The 19,916-nt window shown below is 49.3% G+C and overlaps 1 protein-coding gene across 3 annotated transcripts in view; it reads left to right on the plus strand.

Moving 5' to 3' along the window:
- The window catches only part of SLC4A4 (solute carrier family 4 member 4), a 176,765-nt gene that overhangs the window by 40,542 nt on the left and 116,307 nt on the right, over positions 1-19,916 (plus strand). For all 3 annotated transcript variants that reach the window (XM_077301159.1, XM_077301160.1, XM_077301161.1), the window contains exon 3: positions 1,695-1,868. In XM_077301159.1, coding sequence (XP_077157274.1) covers positions 1,695-1,868 — 174 coding nt within the window. The remainder of the gene's footprint in view (positions 1-1,694; positions 1,869-19,916) is intronic.

Consider the following 19,916-nt stretch of genomic DNA (forward strand, 5'->3'; position numbering starts at 1 on the left):
GAAAGCTGGTTGGGAAAGGCTGGCCCAGAGGAAGGCAAAAAGCCTCCAGGATCCCTGGGCCAATCTGGGCTGGAGGAAAATCCCTTCCACCTTTGGAAAATTTTAAACAGAGGCTGGATAGCCATCCGACTGAAAGGCTGATTCTGTGAAGGTTCAAGGGGGTGGCAGGTGACAGTGGAGGAGCGAGAGGGTTGTGAGTGTCCTGTGCAGGGGGTTGGACTAGATGACCCATGTTGTCCTTTCCAACTCTATGATTCTGTGATTCTATGACCCCAGAGGGGTGGCTGGCATTACCTTGGGTCTACAGGAAAGGGCTACGAGAGCTGGCTCATTGCTCCCTCTCGCAGCCTGCCTACAGATCCACAGCCTGGGCAGGGTGCACACAATCACTTTGTTTCTCTTGCTCTAATCTGCCTGATTATTTGCAATACCATTCTGGCCATGGGTGGGTACCCCACGTACCGAAGTTTGTTTTAGTTTGAAAGAAAGCTGTGGACCATGCATGGAGAGCATGCCTGCGCTCTCCGGTTTATGGGAAGCGCCCCTCTGCAGTACGCGCATCTCTCTCCACAGCAGAGTTGTGTATGTTCAGCTGCGGCTCTATCCGCCCAACTGCTTGGAGAAACGTGTGGGTAAAAGCTGCATTGATCTGGGCCACATCAAAGGCGCTTGTTTGTGCTCCGTGGGAAAGTCAGGAGAGCCGGTGCCCGTCTGGAAAAAGCCGACAGCGGGATGGGTTTATTGGATGGCGGAGTAAACATCTGACTCATTCCTTCAGGTGCCCTGCGCTTTTGGCATTTCCCTGGGTCAGTAAAACTGTTCCCTGCCAGCATGGGCGTGTCCTCAGTGTAGGAAACAGCTCTCTTTCCAACTTGACTTGGCATTAACAAAACTCACGTGGCCCTAGGGTTCCTGGTAGCATCAGGAGATGTGCTAATTACACTTGATTTCCAGGCCAGGCCAGTTCCAGATTTTGGGCTTCCTCCTTTCCCTCCCATTCTCCTGTGCATCTGGGGGGCTTGGCAACTCTGCATGGAGGGGCAGGCGGGAGCCATTCTTCCTCTTTAAGTATTTGAAAGGTTGTCACTTGGAGGAGGGCAGGATGCTGTTTCTGTTGGCTGCAGAGGAGAGGACACGCAGTAATGGGTTTAAACTTCAAGTACAACGATATAGGCTAGATATCAGGAAAAAAAATTCACTGTCAGAGTAGTTCAGCAGTGGAATAGGCTGCCTAAGGAGGTGGTGAGCTCCCCCTCACTGGCAGTCTTCAAGCAAAGGTTGGATGCACACTTTTCTTGGATGCTTTAGGATGCTTAGGGCTGATCCTGTGTTGAGCAGGGGGTTGGACTAGATGGCCTGCATGGCCCCTTCCAACTCTATGATTCTATGATTCCCCTGGTGGTGGTGGTGGTGGTGGTGGTGGTGGTGAAGGCCTGTTTTGGCCCTCTTTCAATTTTCAGCAGCCATTCCCCATGGATACTCTGTGGCTGCAGGCAACCCGAAACCAGACCCAACTCTTTAAAATAATCTGCATATCGACTTTGGCCCCTCAGTTCAGCCTGTATCGCTGGCACTTTGGCCTTGGCTGTGTATTTCCGACTTAGAGCTCTGTGCTAATGGAACGGTCCCTCTCTGTGAACGTCCCTTGACTCTGCCTGCAGATGGTCACAGTGCCTTCTGTTTATGCTCCGCAGGTCACCATACGGTCTACATCGGAGTTCACGTGCCTAAGAGTTACAGGAGGAGGCGGCGCCACCGGAGACGGCCCAAGGAGAAGAAAGAAAAGGAGAAGATTGCTGAGTACTACTCGGATAAGTCGGACGTGGAAAATACAGACGAGACAAGCAGTAGCATCCTCAAGCCACTCAGTGAGTAATGAAGACCTCCTCTCTCAGTCAGCTCCTGTCTGGTGCAGGGTTGTTGGCTACCAGTGTGAGGATTGGGAGGTTCCATCATGGGAAATATTTTTTAAAAATGCAGGATTATGTATTCACTGGAAGTTCTTTCCGGGAATGACAAAGGATAGCTCTAGGGGTCAACGGTAACTTTGTGGTTTCTGGCAGTCCCTAGAGCTGCCCATTGTCACATCCGTTTCAAACATCAGGAAGTGCATGAGGCTGTGTTGAAAAAATCCCCCAGCAGGCTATGCGACCTGGGGGTGAGAAATCCCCAGCCTCCAACTTAATGGGAATGGCAAAGGGTAGCTCTAGGAATTTATGGTTACTTTGTGGTTTTTGCACCCAACCAAGGGTTTGGCATCCCTAGTCCAGAGGAATAAACGAATTAAATAATTTTTGGCCGGCTTTGCCATGTGCTCTAAAACGCTCAGGTTTCAGAAATCAGAGCTGACAGTTCAGATATCACCTGAAAACTGTGGTTTGGCTGATAAGACAACGCAACTAATCCGGGTTTGCTTGACACGTGTTGGGGGAATCCTTTCTCTGTGTGGGTAACGCAAGTCATGATTGCACAAGAATGTCTGAATTCATATACCACCCAAAACCGTAGAAGAGACGGTGTTTAATAAACCGATCCAGTTTGGGCTCCTTGTTTGGTAAAACCTTAAATCAGGGGTAGTCAACCTGTGGTCCTCCAGATGTCCATGGACTACAATTCCCATGAGCCCCTGCCAGCAAAAGCTGGCAGGGGCTCATGGGAATTGTAGTCCATGGACATCTGGAGGGCCACAGGTTGACTACCCCTGCCTTAAATAACCTGCGTTGAAACCCGACACCGTTACCACGCAGTGTAAATAAACTACTGTTTTGCTGGATGTCTGAACTGAATCATAATAAAATACATATAAGCAGAGACAGAATGCTTGGGAGTGCTGGAGTTTTGGGTTCTGATGTTTTGGTGATGACTTGAGTGCCATCTCTGTGAGCCAGAGGCCTCCGTCTCCCAAGATGCCAATCAAGGATAAATTAACGGTGCTGAAATTGGGTTGGCAAAGAGCCCGCCGTCTCTTCGTTTTATTGGTATGTGCCCTGGTGTGTTTTTGTGCGCCCAGGTCTTGTAGCTACAGCGATGTGTTTCATCATCTTTCAGAGAAATGTTCTGGTTGTAGACAGAACTAATGTGGTCGTCTTCTATCCTGCTCATGACACGGTACCCCCCGGAATTGGTCAACCGGGGATGATGTCCTTGTTTAGCTACATTTCCCAGTTATCATTGTGCAAACAAAGCATTATCTTCTCCTGTAATGTCAACAAAATGCCATCAGCCAATATCCTATCTGACAGAAATCAATCACAATAGGAATACATCAAGGAAAAACCCATGCATATAAAGCGTGCTTGCAAAAACAAGTTACCTGTTTTGAATTTGGTCTGTGCCAGAAGTGGGCCTGTGCTGGCGAAGTAGAAATCATGGTTCGAACAGGGATGAGTGTCCATCTGTCTGTCTGTCTGTCTGTCTAATCACTGGATTTGTATGACCGCTGCTCCCAGAGCTGGCTCACGGCGGTTTACAATTTTTGGTTTGCAATCCATACAATCAGAGTAAAACCCCCATTAAACCCATTCAAGTCTCAACCCAAACTATGGTGAAATGCAGTTTAATTTATATCCCACACAAACCCAGTGGGGGGACCAAATATGGCCGGTGGAAATTGGGATGTTGTCACTGGGGACCTGTCAATTCAGGCCAATCTAAAACTAGCCCAGACCCTAAGGGGAGAGGGGAACCCGATCTTAATCTTTGATTGCTCTCTGGCCGACTCGCAGCTGGACATGTGTCTTGGTTCCAGTTTTGTGCTCTCTTTGACTCTGGGTTACATGCAAAATTCTGCCCTGTGGTGCGGATCTGTTGATGCATACAGTTCACTCCCGGTGGATAAAATGCGAACCTGCCAATGCCCAGTGTCTCCAACAGGTGCCTCCCTCTTTGCAGTATAACAGCATGCGGAGAGGCCTGTGGGTAGGGTTCAGTTGGGACCTTCTGCCTCAAGAGGGCTGTGGCTCAGTGGGAGAACATCTGCTTGGCGTGCAGGAAGTCCCAGGTTCAATCCCCAGTATCTCCGATTAAAAGGATCAGGAAGCAGGAGACGTGAAAGAGCTCTGTCTGAGACCCTGGAGAGCCGCTGCTCGTCTGCGTAGGAGGCTCTGATCTGATGGATCAAGGGTCTGATTCAGTATTAGGCGACTTTGTGTGTCTTCCTGTTGGACATACGGTACATCCTTCGGGCCAATTAGATGTTCCAGCGATAGGAAATAAGGACCTGGAGTAGAGCTTTCTTAAGTGGAAAAAAATTCCTTGCTCCTTTCTCCTTGGAATAGTTTCCAGATATAGGCAGTCAAATCAAATGGCTGCTTTAGGGTGCTTTGGGCTGATCCTGCATTGAGCAGGGGGTTGGACTAGACCCTTCCAACTCTATGATTCTGTAATTCTGTGATTCTCTGAAATATCTTTATTGGCATTATTTAACAAACATAGGTAATATAGGGAGTCATTGTAGCGGCAGCAAGAAAGCAAGCTTGAAATAAACCTGATGTCATGGTTAGAGCAGGGGTCTGTGGATTCCTGGGGTTCTGCAGGAACTCTGGAGGGGGTCTGCAGCCTTTCCTCTTCTGCTTTAATGGACTCGACCCCAAGTTAGGGGCCTCTCCCATTGCTCCCCCTTTCAAGCATGAGTGAGTTCTCTCATGGTTCTGTGCCTGGGAGGGGGTGGAGCCTGCATGCCTATTCCCGCTTTAAGCTGCCTCCCCTCCAGTCCTTGTTGAGCCTTCCTGTTAACGCGGGAGGTCATGTCACTTTGGGTGACATGTCACTTCTGGGGGTGTGGCTGGGAGGCGTGGCCAGTTGACATCACTTCCAGGTCTCCTCGAAGCCTGAAAAGTTATTTCAATGGCTCCTCCATGGGCAAAAGATTGAAAAAGGCTGAGTTAGAACAGGGGTGGCCAAACTGCGGCTCTCCAGATGTCCATGGACTACAATTCCCACGAGCCCCTGCCAGCGCTTGCTGGCAGGGGCTTGTGGGAATTGTAGTCCATCTGGAGAGTCACAGTTTGGCCACTCCTGGGCTAGAGAGTCTGGCTAAGGTATCTGTGACCCAGTTTCCAATCCCTGCCAGTCACACTAACCTATCGCACCGGGGAATTGAGAGGATGAAATGGAGAGGAAGATGACACCAGCTGCGTTTGGGGAGAAAAGCGGGGTATAAATGAAGTCACCTCGGTGGGGGACAGTGCTATAGAGCCCCCCCCTCCAAAGCTTCCATTTCTTCCTGGGGAACAGATCTCTGTAGTCTGAAGATGAGCTATAATTCCCGGGGATCCCCAGGTCCCACCTGGAGGCTGGCCTCCCTACGTCAGAGAGCCTTTTTGCCTCCAGTCTCTCCCCACAGTCTGCAGATTATTGTTTTTTTAAACACAGCTGCCTTATTTCTTAAGAGGTCTAGGAATAGACCTGCAGGGGCTGTCGCCGTTCACCAGATTAAGGGGCGGGACGTCGGCGCATGCGGAACTTGCGTAAGGCCGGTTTACTGCAAGGCTGGCTGTAGCCAGTCCCGATTTAACGAGCGCTAAAAAAGCTAAGGCTCTGATGCTGCTAGGATCTTTGCCCTGGATTCCAAAGCCTTTCGTGGTTGGTCGGCCCATGCTTGGGCCCATTAATTTGTTTTGTTTTTTTAAACTGAGGCATGAGTCAGCTCTTCTGCTGGGCTTCTGCTGAGAACATGGTTTAAAGAAAAGGTTTTTATTATTTTTTATTATTTCTTTATCATTTGGCTTTTCTACCGCCCTTCCCCGCAGGGACTATCCCATCTGATCTCAGAAGCTAAGCACGGGCGACCCTGACTAATATTTGGATGGGAGACCTCCAAAGATTTGGGTGGACAAGGGCTTGGCTCTCCTGGCTCCACTACACACACCAAATGATAAATAAATAAAATAATACTAAAGACAGCCAATACGGGAGCAGGATTGGAGTACTCAGCAAGGAAAAGGGAAATGCACCTTCAGACTCCTTCGGTCCCATGTTACTCACTGGTAGACCCTTCTCTCCCTCTCTGAACCTGACTAACCTCACTGGGCATTTCATAGCAAACCGGAGAGCCACAGTCATTATTCCAAGCCCTTTGGAGAAAGGCCATGATAAAAATATAATCCATGTAAAAAATGGGTTGAGTTGATAAAATGTAAGCCTATTTATAGCCTATTTTAGCCCACCTTACTGAGATGCAAGGTGGATTTCGATAGACGCGGTCACATGGCATAAGGCATCCAACGAACCATCAAATCAAGAATATAAAATTCGCACAACTTAAATGCTGTACTGTAGATGAATATTCTGTGAAGGTTCAAGGGGGTGGCAGGTGACAATGGATGAGCGATTGGGGTGTGAGTGTCCTGCATAGTGCAGGGGGTTGGACTAGGTGACCCAGGAGGTCCCTTCCAACTCTATGATTCTAGGATTCTATGAATGAAAATGTTCATTCAGATCTGCTCTGTTCTGGTCATGTTGGGTTACGGCCATTGTGGCGCTCAAGAGATAGCAGACAAATTGCCTCTTTTCTGCTTTGCCAAGAGGTACCGGTATAAGGAGAAGGAGGCCTAATTATCTGTCCTTCAGTCACATTCTTATCCTGCCCAGGGTGACAGACACGGGTGTCTCCTACACATTTGTCTTCTGGCTACTTCTCTGGAATGCACATGTTGGCTGCAAATTCAGTTCTTAGTGCTGGAATCGGGCTGTTGTTTTTTTGCCGTCAAGTCGTAGCTGACTTATGACAACCCGTAGGGGCTCTAAGGCACGAGGTGAACAGGTGGCTTGTCATTACCTGCCTTGGGGGTTTCCCATCCAAAAACTCACTGACCATGTTTAGCTTCCAAGATCTGATGAAGTCGAGTACGCCCGGGCCAGCCAGATCAAGAGTTAACTTGCTTCACTTAGGAGGGAGATGGCTGAATTCAGTGACAATCTCTCTGCAGGAGATTGTTTATTTCTCCTCCTCCTCTGTGCAAAGATATGCAAAATGGAGCACAGAAAGAATCTATGCGGATTGCAGAATAGCAATATATATTTGTTAAAATATATTTATTCTCCAAGAAGAAGAAGAGTTGGTTCTTATATGCTGCTTTCCTCTACCCGAAGGAGTCTCAAAGGGGCTTACAGTCACCGTCCCTTTCCTCTCTCCACAACAGACACCCTGTGAGGTTGGTGGGGCTGAGAGACCTCTGAAAGGACCATGACTGGCCCGAGGTCCCCCATCTGGCTGCATGTGGAGGAGGATCAGGGAATCAAACCCGGTTGTCCAGATTAGGAGCTGCTACTCTTAACCACGACACCCAGCTGGCTATTAAAGCCCTCTGCAATAGCCACTGACTTGCAAAGGCGAAATAGTCCGGGAATAGAAATGGCCTTCTGACCCCCTGACCCCCCTGGTGGGTAGGGTTTTCAACCTTCGGATGGGAACTGGGGATCTCCTGGAATTCCTATTGATCTACAGACTACATGAATCACTTATTTATTCATTATTATTCATTAATTAATTTTTTTCCACTTCTCCTGGAGGCAATGGCTGCTTTGGAAGGGGGAAAGCTTAGTGTCATCCCCTACCAAGGTTCCTTCTTAGAATCACAGAGTTGGGACCTTCTGTGTCATCTAGTCCAACCCTATGCAGGACATTCACAACCCTCTTGCTCATCCACTGTAACCTGCCACCTCCTTGACCCTTCACAGAATCAGATGGCTCTCCAGCCTCTGATTAAAAATTTCCAAAGATGGAGACCCGCCCCCCCCAAGGAAGCCTGTTCCCCTGAGAAGCTGCTCTGACAGTCAGGAACTTCTTCCGGAGGTTTAGACGGAATTTCTTTTGAATTAATTTCGTCCCGTTGGTTCTGGTCCGCCCCTCCGGGGCAAGAGAGAACCACTCTGCTCCATCCTCTACATGGCGGCCTTTTAAATACTTGAAGATGGTTCTCAGATCCCCTCTCAGTCGCCTCCTCTCCAGGCTAAACAGACCTGGCTCCCCCAACCTTTCCTCCTACGTCTTGTTCTCCAAACCCCTCACCATCTTTGTTGCCCTCCTCTGGACACGCTCCAGTTTGTCTACATCCCTCTTCAACTGTGGCGCCCAAAACTCTATAAGCCCCAGTTTCCCAAGCCCCACCTTCAAATCTCAAGGAGTTTCTGAACCCAGGACTGGAAACCCTTTCAGGGGGAGACTCCTGGGAAACTCTTGATATTGATTTGAAAGTCACCGTTCTTCACCACAAGAAGGTCACCAAAATAACTTCAAAGGGAGACAGCTGCTGATTGGGGTTTGAGGTTTTACGGCCTTGCTCCCCCCTTGCCCTCTGAAGTAGGCCTTGGGATTTCTGTCTCACCCTACCTTCGCAAAACCCGGGACCAGTTCCAGGTGTTCAGATTAGATCTGAATTTTACATAATTGCACTTTTCCCTGTACTCTCTGCTTTGACCTTGTTAACCTCAGATGCAAATATCTCTCTAATGAGGTCACACTTCATGCATCTGGAGAAGTACTCTCTAGCTCAGGGGTAGTCAAACTGCGGCCCTCCAGATGTCCATGGACTACAATTCCCACGAGCCCCTGCCAGCGGGGCTCATGGGAATTGTAGTCCATGGACATCTGGAGGGCCGCAGTTTGACTACCCCTGCTCTAGCTGGTGCGTTTAGATTTAGGGTGATTGTGCTGAGGTGATTTTCTGATTTTAGATTTAGCGAGCCTCATGGTCCAGGTGGAAACAGGTATATCGGTGTTGTAAATAAATATTTCCTTATGGCTTCATTGGGGTCATCGTATTTTGGAAAGCAAAAAAAAGGAGGACATATTTCCTGGATGACTACTTCAAACAAGGGAACGCTATGACAAATATCATTTTAAATGTCCCTTCTATTTAAGCTGTGATAATGCTGGTTCGGTAAGGCCAATCTACAGAAGCCTGCAGGTTGGAATGCCTCCCTCTCGGAATGACGTGAAGGCCCTGGATGCAGTTCCTGTAGAACAGGGGTAGTCAAACTGCGGCCCTCCAGATGTCCATGGACCACAATTCCCAGAAGCCCCTGCCAGCGAATGCTGGCAGGGGCTTCTGGGAATTGTAGTCCATTGACATCTGGAGGGCCGCAGTTTGACTACCCCTGCTATAGAATGCTGGATTTGGAATTCCCAGTGGCATTCCTACATTTACACCCTTTTGGAGTATTACAAAGTTGTGCATGTGCTTTTAAAGCAGATATACTGTTCCCATATTGTATCAACTCTTCGTTGTGTTGCTACTACACAGTGCTTCCCGGCTAGGTCAATTCACATTCAAAAGGGAAGGTGAACATGGACTTGGCGGCCCCTCTCCCCAGCACAGAGGGAAAAAAATGGTGTCCTTTTGAAACAGCATTTCACCACAGTTGTGCAAAGACTGCAGCGGTCAAATGCTCAAAGCTGAATCCGTTTCCCCTCCCCTTCTTTACAAGTAAGTTCCGTGGGGATTGACTGCCATCCAACAAAACGTCATCCTTAAAGGACTGATGTGAGAATTTAGGACATCAGTTGCATGATATTGCTGGCAAGTCGTGCTGTCAGTTGACTTTGGTCATCTTGACCTTGCGTTTCAGCTTCCTTCATCAGTGTCAGAGGACTGGCTGACCTGTCCAGGCATCTAGTCTGAATAGAAATGATGGCTCGTGTACCCGTCTTTTACCTTTGTTTATTTTAAGGATTTTTAAATTTTGTTTGGTTTAGTTGCAATGGGGAGAACATCCGTAGTTGCTTCTAGGTTCTAGAGTCACACCGAAAACGCTAAAACTGCAGGCCAACATTCAAGGCACTCTGCAGAATTCGTGGCCTCTACAATTTCGTGGTCCTACTCCAGAAGGGGATTTGGCTTTCTCCTGTCTTCAAGCTACCTAGGGAGGCTGCGGCTTAGACGGGATTTGAACGGAGGGCTTCATGGCTCATGTTCAGAGCTGCTGTGTTACGCCAGCTGTTTCTGCTCAAGCAGATGTTTGAAGAAAGCACTTTGCTGGGTTGGGAGTTGATGCTGCTTGTTCCCAGCTGCCGCTGCCAAGTGTGAACAAAGGTCTTGGTGTGTGTTTTCACTTTGGGGTGCTTTTTACAGGCGTCTGAGCCTTGTGGCCTGGCCCTGTATTGCCTTAGATCAGGGGTAGTCAAACTGCGGCCCTCCAGACGTCCATGGACTACAATTCCCAGGAGCCCCTGCCAGCGAATGCTGGCAGGGGCTCCTGGGAATTGTAGTCCATGGACGTCTGGAGGGCCGCAGTTTGACTACCCCTGCCTTAGATCAATGGTTCTCAACCTTCCTAATGCCACAACCCTTTAATACAGTTTCTTATATTCTGGTGACCCTGAACCCTAAAATTACGCAAGTGTTCTTTCACGCAAATTAAACCGAAACTGACCAATGGCGTGAAGATCCATGGTTCATGATTGTATATAAATTGTTTTTTCCCTCAGGGTTTCTCAGTTCAGTTCTGCCTCCTCCACATGCAGCCAGCTGGGTGTCCTTGGGCTTGTCACAGGCCTGATAGTCCTGTTCTGTCAGAGCTCTCTCAGCCTCACCTACCTCACAGGGGAGGGGAGAGGAAGAGAAGGTGTTTATAATCTGCTTTGAGACTCTTTCAGGCAGTGAAAAGCAGGGTATAAAAATAACTCTTCTCTGTTTCTCTAGGAAGCCCTGGTTGGGAATCCCTGATCTACTGCCTACTGCCCCACAACCTCTTCTTTGTGGCCTGTTCCCATCCTGCACTTTAACTGGTGCTTAACATGTTACTTAGGGCAGGGCCTTTCTGTGATTAGGCCCCCAGGATATGGTTCGGGACATGAGGGGCTTGTATTGTCACTGATATAACTGCATCACTTCAGGGTACAACCGGGAAATGACAAAGGGTAGCTCTAGAAGTCACCAAAAACTCTATGGTTTTACCATAGAGTTCCCACCCATTCCTAGAGTTACCCATTGCCACCTGTGGGTTTGCCCAGAAGTGAGGCTGGTTGCATTCTTTTTCTCTTGCGGCTGCTCTAAGCGGTAGAAATGCTCAGGTTCAGTTTCTGGTATCCATCTCTAAAGGTGCTATTTGGTAAGGGGCATGGAGGGAGACCCTTTTCTGTCAGATGTCCTGGAGAACTTCCGTAAGCCAGAATTGACCACGTTGAGCTAGAAGGACCGATGATTAGATCACCCTTTTCAACGTTTTGACCATGGAGGAACCCCAGATGTCATGTCAGCTGGCCATGCCTGCTAGCCACACCCCCTGGAAGTGACATATCACCAGATGTGACATCACTCATACACTCAAACCATTTGTGACCATCATTCGGAAGGGCCAATAGAATAAAACAAAAGTGGAAGCTTTAGGTCTGCTCTGTGTAGGGCCTGTAGAGCATCAGGGGAAGTGGGCTCCAGGGATATCTAGTGACATCAGCGGCCATCCAAACCTCTGGGAAATGTCGGAGAACACCTGGGGAACTCTCAGGGGACACCGGGGTTCCCGGAGACACGGTTGGGAATCCCTGGATTCGATAGTATAAGGGAGCGTCATGGGATCAGATGTCTAGTCCCATGAAAGAGTCAGGGAAGCTGTTGAGGGTTCAGTTATGCTGCAGTGCTAGCCAGACATTGCGTGTGTCCCGCAGCGAGCGTCCTGTAAATTAATCAGCACGCCCTATTTGCGGCCGTTTTGCCTGCCAAGGCAATTGTTTTTGTGGGTTGGGACTGCGCAGGGCTGAACCAGAAGGAAATTATTTCACTCATGCAGTTTGATTCATGGCCTTGGTCCTCAGCCACTGCTTCCCCTCCTTTCTGGCACTCAGTTTAGCCTCCTGTGCAGAGGATCAGCAAGGGGCCTGTGACGAAAATGAAACCCAGAAGCCGTAGTGGAAGAGCCAGGCGGCTTTGACAGCGGGAGCTTGTTGTGCCTCCCCTAGCTGTAGCGGATTTCCCTGGAGTTGGTAACCCTGCCTCTGGTGTGGCATTTTCAAGTGTGTGGCCAAACAGAAAAGGTGCAGTTCTGAGGTGGTGGTGGTGGTGATGGAATATTAGTTGCAAATTTTCCTCCCTGTGACAAAAAAAAGGAAAAAAAAAGGAAGGCCTGAGTATAATCTGCACCCAGATTCTTACCCAGGCCCTGTTTAAATGAATCCCTCCTGTCTACACTGAATTCGATTTGCATTTTGATTTTGGGTGCTTTAAATTTTCCCTCTGCAACAAGCACAATTGATTTGTGGTGACCCTACCTTTCCCCCGCGATATCCTGGAATGGATATAAGCCTTGATATTTCAAAAACTGCCATGTGCAGATGTTTCCTTTTTGCGAATTAACTCACTACTCACTGCTCCCTGCCTCAGATCAAAGTAGTCTTCCCTGATTGGCCAGGGCGTCTGTTCAAAGTCTTCCTGGGTCCTGGTTGCAAGGCTTTCCTTAAAGTGACTGCGCTCCAGAAGCCCTAACTTCTCTCAGCAGAGGTTTGCCTTTTGGTCCCCCCCCTCCTCCTCTGCTGTCTCCAAACCCCACCCCTTCAAGAAAATAAAGAAAGAGGCTCCTGCTGTGCTTGGCTCCCCCTCTCCTTTCTTGGCTTCTAGAAATGAGTGCAGAACACTTTCTGTTTCAAATTGGGGGGGGGGGGGGGAAGAGGAAGACCCGAGTTCAAATCGATCTGAATTCAGCAGGATCCGCAACAGAATAAACGAAGCAAGTGCAGAATCAGCCCTGGTCTGCCCAGGTGCAAAAATAAAGAACCTCATGGGCCCGATTCACTTATTGCAGGAGAAGATCATGATCTTCTGGCCACCCTTTCTGAAAACCAAAGGCGGACGGCCAAGGTGAATGCATTTGGAGTGAGGGGCTGCCCCTGCCTTATTCCCTTACGAGTGCATTCCATGCAAAGAGGGGCCAGGTGTTTTGCTTCTGCTCCAGAAATGGAGGCATTTTGATACTGCCTTTGAGTGAAGGATTACCGGGATTGAACAATGAACCCCAGTTGATGATTCAGTTACATTCAGGAAACGGGGGCTGAAGGGCATTTCTTTTCTTGACTTAAAAAACAAGAAGAATTCAGGAGAAGCAAACACTGCAGCTTTTCATAAGTGCCAGGACGCCTCTTCAACCTTTTCTTCCCCTATTATTATGTTCCCCTCCCCTTATAAAGCAGGAGTTTGATTGTATACCCCGCTTTCCCCTGCCTGAAAGACTCTCAAAGCGGCTTCTAATCACCTTCCTTTCCTCTCCCCACAACAGACACCCTGTGAGGTGCGTGGGGCTGAAAGAGCTCTGAGAGAATAGCTCTAACAGGACTGTGACTAGCCCAAGGTCACCCAGCTGGCTGAATGTGGAGGCGCAGGCTCTTCATATTAGACAGAAAGTAATTTAAAAATCATTTTTAAAATAATGCTCCTGCGTTTTCAGATTGTGCTGTTAAAATCCTACTGTGGGAACGCATTACTGTTGGAGGGCATGATGACATCAGTTGTACCTAAGGTTACCAACCTCCAGGTGGTGACTGGAGATCTCCTGGGATTGCAGCTGAGCTCCAGGTGACGGAGAAATGGCTGCTTTTTAAATTGGACTTTATAGCGTTATACCCCATTGAAGCCCTTTCCCTCCCGAAACCACACCCTCCTCAGGCTCTCCAAATCTCCAGGTATTTTCCAACCTGGAGATGGCAACCCTAGCTATACTGTCTCAGGCTCATCCGTTTGTTGTCATGCGTGACCACGCCCTTCTGCTACCTACAGAGGACAGACTAGACCAGGGGTAGTCAAACTGCGGCCCTCCAGATGTCCATGGACTACAATTCCCATGAGCCCCTGCCAGCAAACACTATGCGTTCACATTCACATTCGCTGGCAGGGGCTCATGGGAATTGTAGTCCACGGACATCTGGAGGGCCGCAGTTTGACTACCCCTGGACTAGACAGTCTCCCCAAATTGCAGCTGACCCCAAGACTGCAGAGATCTATTCCTCTGTAGGAAATGGCTGACTTTGTGGTTTACCATAGAGTCTAGGAGAAGCAGATGTCCTTGAGGGACCCCACATCTCTGGGGAGCTCTCTCCGCTCCTTGACCTTCCTCCAAGCCCCATCCCTCAAATCTTCAGCAACTCCCAAAGGTGGCTTGCCAGCCCGAATTCTCTCCCATTTGTATGGCTCACGGGTGTTAATTATCCGCCTCTGCTTGAAGGCCTTGGGGCAGACGGGTTCTCGTGCGAGCGGAAACGGGAAAGGATCTCTTTGAGAACAGAATCTCCAGGGAGCGACTGCGAAAGAGGATCTCCGTGGGCAAGGCCCTCGTGCTGGTGGAAAGAAGGGTTGTCCTCTCTCCCTCTGCGCCGGTTGCTTTTTATAGACTGTCTCTAGGGATGACCGAACTATCCTGAAGTGACCCTTTCATCCTGTGGTCCGCGGTCTCCCTGATAGCAGGTCAAGATGTGTGGGGGACCGGCCAGCTACAGCTGACCCCGTCTCTCCCTGAGGGTGTACCCCCCTTCCCGAGGGTGGACCTTGCCGTCCTTGCAGTCTCCTCCAAGGGTTGCCATTCTCCAGGGGGCGGCTGGAGCGATTACAACTGCTGGCCAGGTGACATCAATCAGTTTGACGGGAGAAATGGGCTGCTTTGGAAGGTGAACTCCGTGGCATTTATACCCCACTGGAGTCTCACCCTGCCCTTCTCAGGCGCCACTCCCAAATTATCCTGGTATTTTCCAACCCGGAACTAGCAACCCGTGTCTCAATACTAGGAGGTCATGTAAACAACACGAGGGCAATTTTATTTGTATATTTACAAATATTGATCCCTCCGTTTTGTCCTCACGAAGGCTGCCTAAGTGGCCTGCAATTTCAACCACACGTGACAAGAAGACGTATTTTCAAACCATTAAAATCAACCTCCCCCATATCACTGAAACAAATTAAAAACAGAGTTATAACATGTACGAAGACACACAAACAGTGATTGAAAAATCGGTCAGGAAGCAGCGATCACTGGGGGGAATGCCATTTAGTTTGTACTGCCTTCCTCCCCTGTGGAGGCCCAAGGCAACTGACAGCGCTCTCCCTTCCTCTGTTCACAACAACCCTGTGAGGTAGGTTAGGGGGAGAGCCCAAGGTCACTTAGTGAGCTTCCATGGCGGAGTGGGGGATCCTAGTCTGACATTTTAACCACTGAACCACTATTGTGTGTGTGTGTGTGTGTGTGAAAGTTTATTTAGAATTCAGGGCTGGAATTCCAGGTACACCTAGCTTACCTTGTGTCCAGTCCACTTTTGAACACTAATGTGGAATTTCCAGGGGAGGTTTCAGGAATACACTTATCACGCCACTATTCCTCGGGTTTTGGGGTTACATGTGCTGCACGTTATCCCACATGCTACCCTGAAATGTGTGTCCTGTCAAAGAACCATGCTTCAAAGTGACCTGAAACTCCCAAGTGTAGCATTATTTATTTATCATTTATTTTTAGGTTTCTATAACGCCGCTCTCGGTTGAGTCACGGCGGTTTATAATAAAATAATAAAAACACAGTTAAACCCCTAAGGTAAAGGTAAAGGTATCCCCTGTGCAAGCACCGGGTCATGTCTGACCCTTGGGGTGATGACCTCCAGCGTTTTCATGGCAGACTCAATACGGGGTGGTTTGCCAGTGCCTTCCCCAGTCATTACCGTTTACCCCCCAGCAAGCTGGGTACTCATTTTACCGACCTCGGAAGGATGGAAGGATGAGTCAACCTTGAGCCGGCTGCTGGGATCGAACTCCCAGCCTCATGGGCAAAGCTTTCAGACGGCTGCCTTACCACTCTGCGCCACAAGAGGCTCTAGTTAAACCCCTAACCCCCTTAATATAATTAAGATGGCAGTCGATAGGAATGTGAGGTGGGTGGGTCTGAAAGAGCTCTGAGAGAACCGCTCTAACAGGACTGCGACTAGCCCAAGGTCACCCGGCTGGCTGAATGTGGAGGAGCAGGCTCTTGAGCTTAGATAGATACATTAATTTTAAAAATCACCTTTAAAACAATGCTCCTGCGTTTTCAGATTGAGCTGTGAAAGCCCTCCTGTGGGAATGCATTACGTTTGAGGCCTGGCCTTCTCAGCAGTTGTTTTGTGAAACCCTGGGGTGCCTCAATGCCCCCAGACGGGTGGGAGTTATTTAATTTTTAATGTATTAATTTTTTTTAATTATCGGGTGATATGACCATATATGGCTTTGTCAGCCTGCCCGCCCCCCTCCTGCCAACATGGCCAACGATCATCCCGCTGAATAAAGACAGAACAAAGCCCCTCCCTTTCTCAGCCCTCTTGACTGGCAGCTCTGTCGTCTAATCTTCTGCCTTGGATCGCCGGCATGTGTGGGGCTATAATTACTTAAGCTGCCGTAATGCTTCGCCTAATTCTGCTCCTTGGGTGTTCACGTGAAACTGCTGAGGGACAGAAAACATCCAAAGAATTTGCCATGCCGGGAAGAAGGAGGTTAAAACAAAATGCCCCCCCCCCCCAAGACCCCCGCTTAGCGAAGGTGTAAGCCAGAGAATTTAGACCTGTTCTCAGAAACGGCCGGTTGCACAGATGATCGGTTTGCAAAAGTTCTGCCTTGAGGACTGGTGGTGGTGGGGGGGAGAGCGGATTAAACATTCGCTCTCCAAATCTCTTGAGAAGTGTGGGAAAGTTGTTTGGGGAACAACCTGGCCCGTCTGCCAGATGCTGAACCAGCAAAGAGGTCTTTGGGATGGAGCGTGAGGCTTGGGTGGAGCTAACCCATCACAAGATGCTCAGGGCTTCCCTGGAAAACGGCAGCATTGCGTTTGTGTCCCTTTCCCCTTCCTTGGTGCTGCCTTTCTCAACCTTTTGACCATGGAGGAGTCCCTGAAATAAATTTTTCAGGTCCTTTGCTAACCAGAGAGGCTGTTATCCTTGGTCGAAACCAGTTGCCTAATGGATCGTTGTGTTGCAAACGACAGGGTAATGGGTCAGCTTACCTTGCTTGCGAATGCCAGAAGCTCCCTGCAGTGTTGCAAGCTTGCGTGGTTGACAAGATCAGGGGAGATATGTGCTGTTGCAGGTTTTATGATCCGGTATCTCATGTGTTGGTTGCCTTGGGCAGGTGCTCGGACCGTATGCTGGACATATGGGGGCCTTTGGCTCCATTGTCTGTGCTGGTGCTCCCAGCTCAGGTGGCTTCATCTTCCTTGACTCGCATAGGGAGGGTTAAATCTGTGGGTTCAAAGGTGGCCTCAGACACCAGTAGTGATTTGAGCTCTATATTGTGGCCCCAGAGCCTCTTGTGACGCAGGGTGGTAAGGCAGCTGACATGCTGTCTGAAGCTCTGCCCATGAGGCTGGGAGTTCGATCCCAGCAGCCGGCTCAAGGTTGACTCAGCCTTCCATCCTTCCGAGGTCGGTAAAATGAGTACCCAGCTTGCTGGGGGGTAAACGGTAATGACTGGGGAAGGCACTGGCAAACCACCCCGTATTGAGTCTGCCATGAAAACGCTAGAGGGCGTCACCCCAAGGGTCAGACATGACCCGGTGCTTGCACAGGGGATACCTTTTATTGTGGCCCCAGCGTGGTACAAGGAGTGCTGAACTGAACTAACAAGCCCCCCCTCCCCCGAAAATCCCTACTTGTACACAAGCAACCATTGGATCTTCCTGCCAGTTCGCGCTATTGGTCAGTTTCGGTTTGAACTGACTAGATCCAGCAGATGGGCTCTAGCTGTCCATTGGTCAATTACGTCATGGCCACGATCCTGTCTCAGACCTCAAGCTCGCTCCTCCACAGGTCTACAGACCCGACGGGTCTGATCTTCTCTCTGTGAACCCAACATACTGTGGTGGTGCCTCCTTCCTCTGTTCCTGGGTAGGCCCTACTGGCCCACGTGAAGCTAGAGGAGAACTTCCATCGCAGTTCCTCAGAATTCTTTCTAGGCTATCTAACCGTATTCCAATGGTGGTTACTGGACTTTATGGGGATATCAGACCTACCGGTCTCATTGCTGGATCCTAGAAACGCTGGCTCGACACAATCAAAGCCGACACAGGGATGATCGTGAACCAACTGAAAGAAGCGGTCAGAGACAGGGGCACATGGAGAAGACTTCCCTATGGAATCACTGAGGGTTGGACATGACTGAACGGATAACATCCTCATCACAGGAATGAGGAAATAGGAGCAGGGACAGAGATGACCCTGGAGGTCCCACCTGTACACTTGTGTAAAAAAACAGTAGGGACATTCACAAGCGTTTTGCAAAAACTCAGTGTTAAAACCATAGAGAAGGCTTTCTCAACCAGGGTTTCGTGGCTGGGCCCACTGCAGCTGATCCCCTGGCATGCCATTTCCCTGCTGCTCACTAGGGGTACTTTGTCACCAATGCATCCTGCCGTGCACACTGCCCAGGGCCATCCGGGAAAGGTCTGTGGTCGGCAGAAGGCTGTGAGCATGGACAGTGGGAGGACTTATGCACAGGATAAGGAGGGATGTGCAGGCAGGCAGTGAGACATTTGGGTGATTGGGTAGGAAGAGGTCCCTTGGGAACTCTCTGGCCAAGGCCTTCCGAAATCTCAAACACCCCCCCCCCGTCTCTGTCTCTGTCTCTGTCTCTGTCTCTGTCTCTGTCTCTGTCTCTGTCTCTGTCTCTGTCTCTGTCTCTGTCTCTGTCTCTGTATCTCTGTATCTCTGTATCTCTGTATCTCTCTTTCCCCTTTCATGCAATCAGGTGGGAAACTACTTCCTTGTATTATTTGTGCCTGCTTGGGAGCCAGCGTGGTGCCATTGTTAAGAGCAGTGGATGCTAATCTGGAGAGCTGGGTTTGCTTTCCTGCTCCTCCATCTGCAGCCAGCTGAGTGGCCTTGGGCTAGTCACAGTCCTCCTAGGGCTGTTCTCCTAGAGCAGTTCTCTCATAGCTTTCTCAGCCCCACCTACCTCACAGAGAGTCTGGTATGGAGAGAAGAAGGGAAAGGTGTTTGTAAGCCACTTGGGATTCCTTTGGGTAGTGGGAAGTGGGGTATAAACACCCCTGCTCTTCTTCATTCTTAGTCCAAGGACTCTTTGGCCATTTGTCAACGTGTCCATGGCAAGCCGGTGACCTGCGGCAGGTCTGCTGTGAAGATGATTAGGAGAGGCGCATTGCCGTTCAATTAACCATTAAAAACTGATAAATCATGCTAGCAAAGCATTAGTTGGCAGTTCCTTCCTAATTGCTGTCTCCGTGAGAATTCGTCGAATTCCTGCGGCTGAAAGGATTTGCTTCCCTGTGAAAATCTTATTATATAATTTTTAAAAAACCCAGATCTCATGACTTTGCAGAGTATGAAGGGGATGACTTACAAACTTTGAATTCGTGGAAACTGGCCCTTTTGCTCAGGTCTTCTCCTGTGTAATCTTTTTTTTTTAATGTAAAGTGAGCCTTAGGTCACTAGCTTTGGTGCTGAGATTCAAGGGGGGTCTCTTGATTGTAGCGATAAACAGAGGATCACAGTGCTATTTTGAGCAGCTGCACACTTCTGAGTCTCCCTCCGTATGTCCCTGTGTGCCAACTATGGTTACCAAGTAGCCATGTCTTGGCTTCCCAACCATAGACTGCACTGTTGGACCACTTGTGGGCTTTCTTAGAATCATAGAATTGGAAGGGACCTCCTGGGTCATCTAGTCCAACCCCCTGCACTATGCAGGACACTCACAACCCTATCGCTCATCCACTGTCACCTGCCACCCCCTTGAACCTTCACAGAATCAGTCTCTCCGTCAGATGGCTCTCCAGCCTCTGCTTAAAAATCTCCAAAGATGGAGAACCCACCACCTCCCGAGGAAGCCTGTTCCACTGAGAAACCGCTCTGACCGTCAGGAACTTCTTCCGAAGGTTGAGACGGAATTTAGTTTTAATTAATTTCATCCCATTGGTTCTGGCCCTTCCCTCCGGGGCAAGAGAAAACAACTCTGCTCCAACTCTTGAAG

This window comes from Paroedura picta, chromosome 10 (assembly GCF_049243985.1).
Source record: "Paroedura picta isolate Pp20150507F chromosome 10, Ppicta_v3.0, whole genome shotgun sequence".
Classification (NCBI taxonomy): domain Eukaryota; kingdom Metazoa; phylum Chordata; class Lepidosauria; order Squamata; family Gekkonidae; genus Paroedura; species Paroedura picta.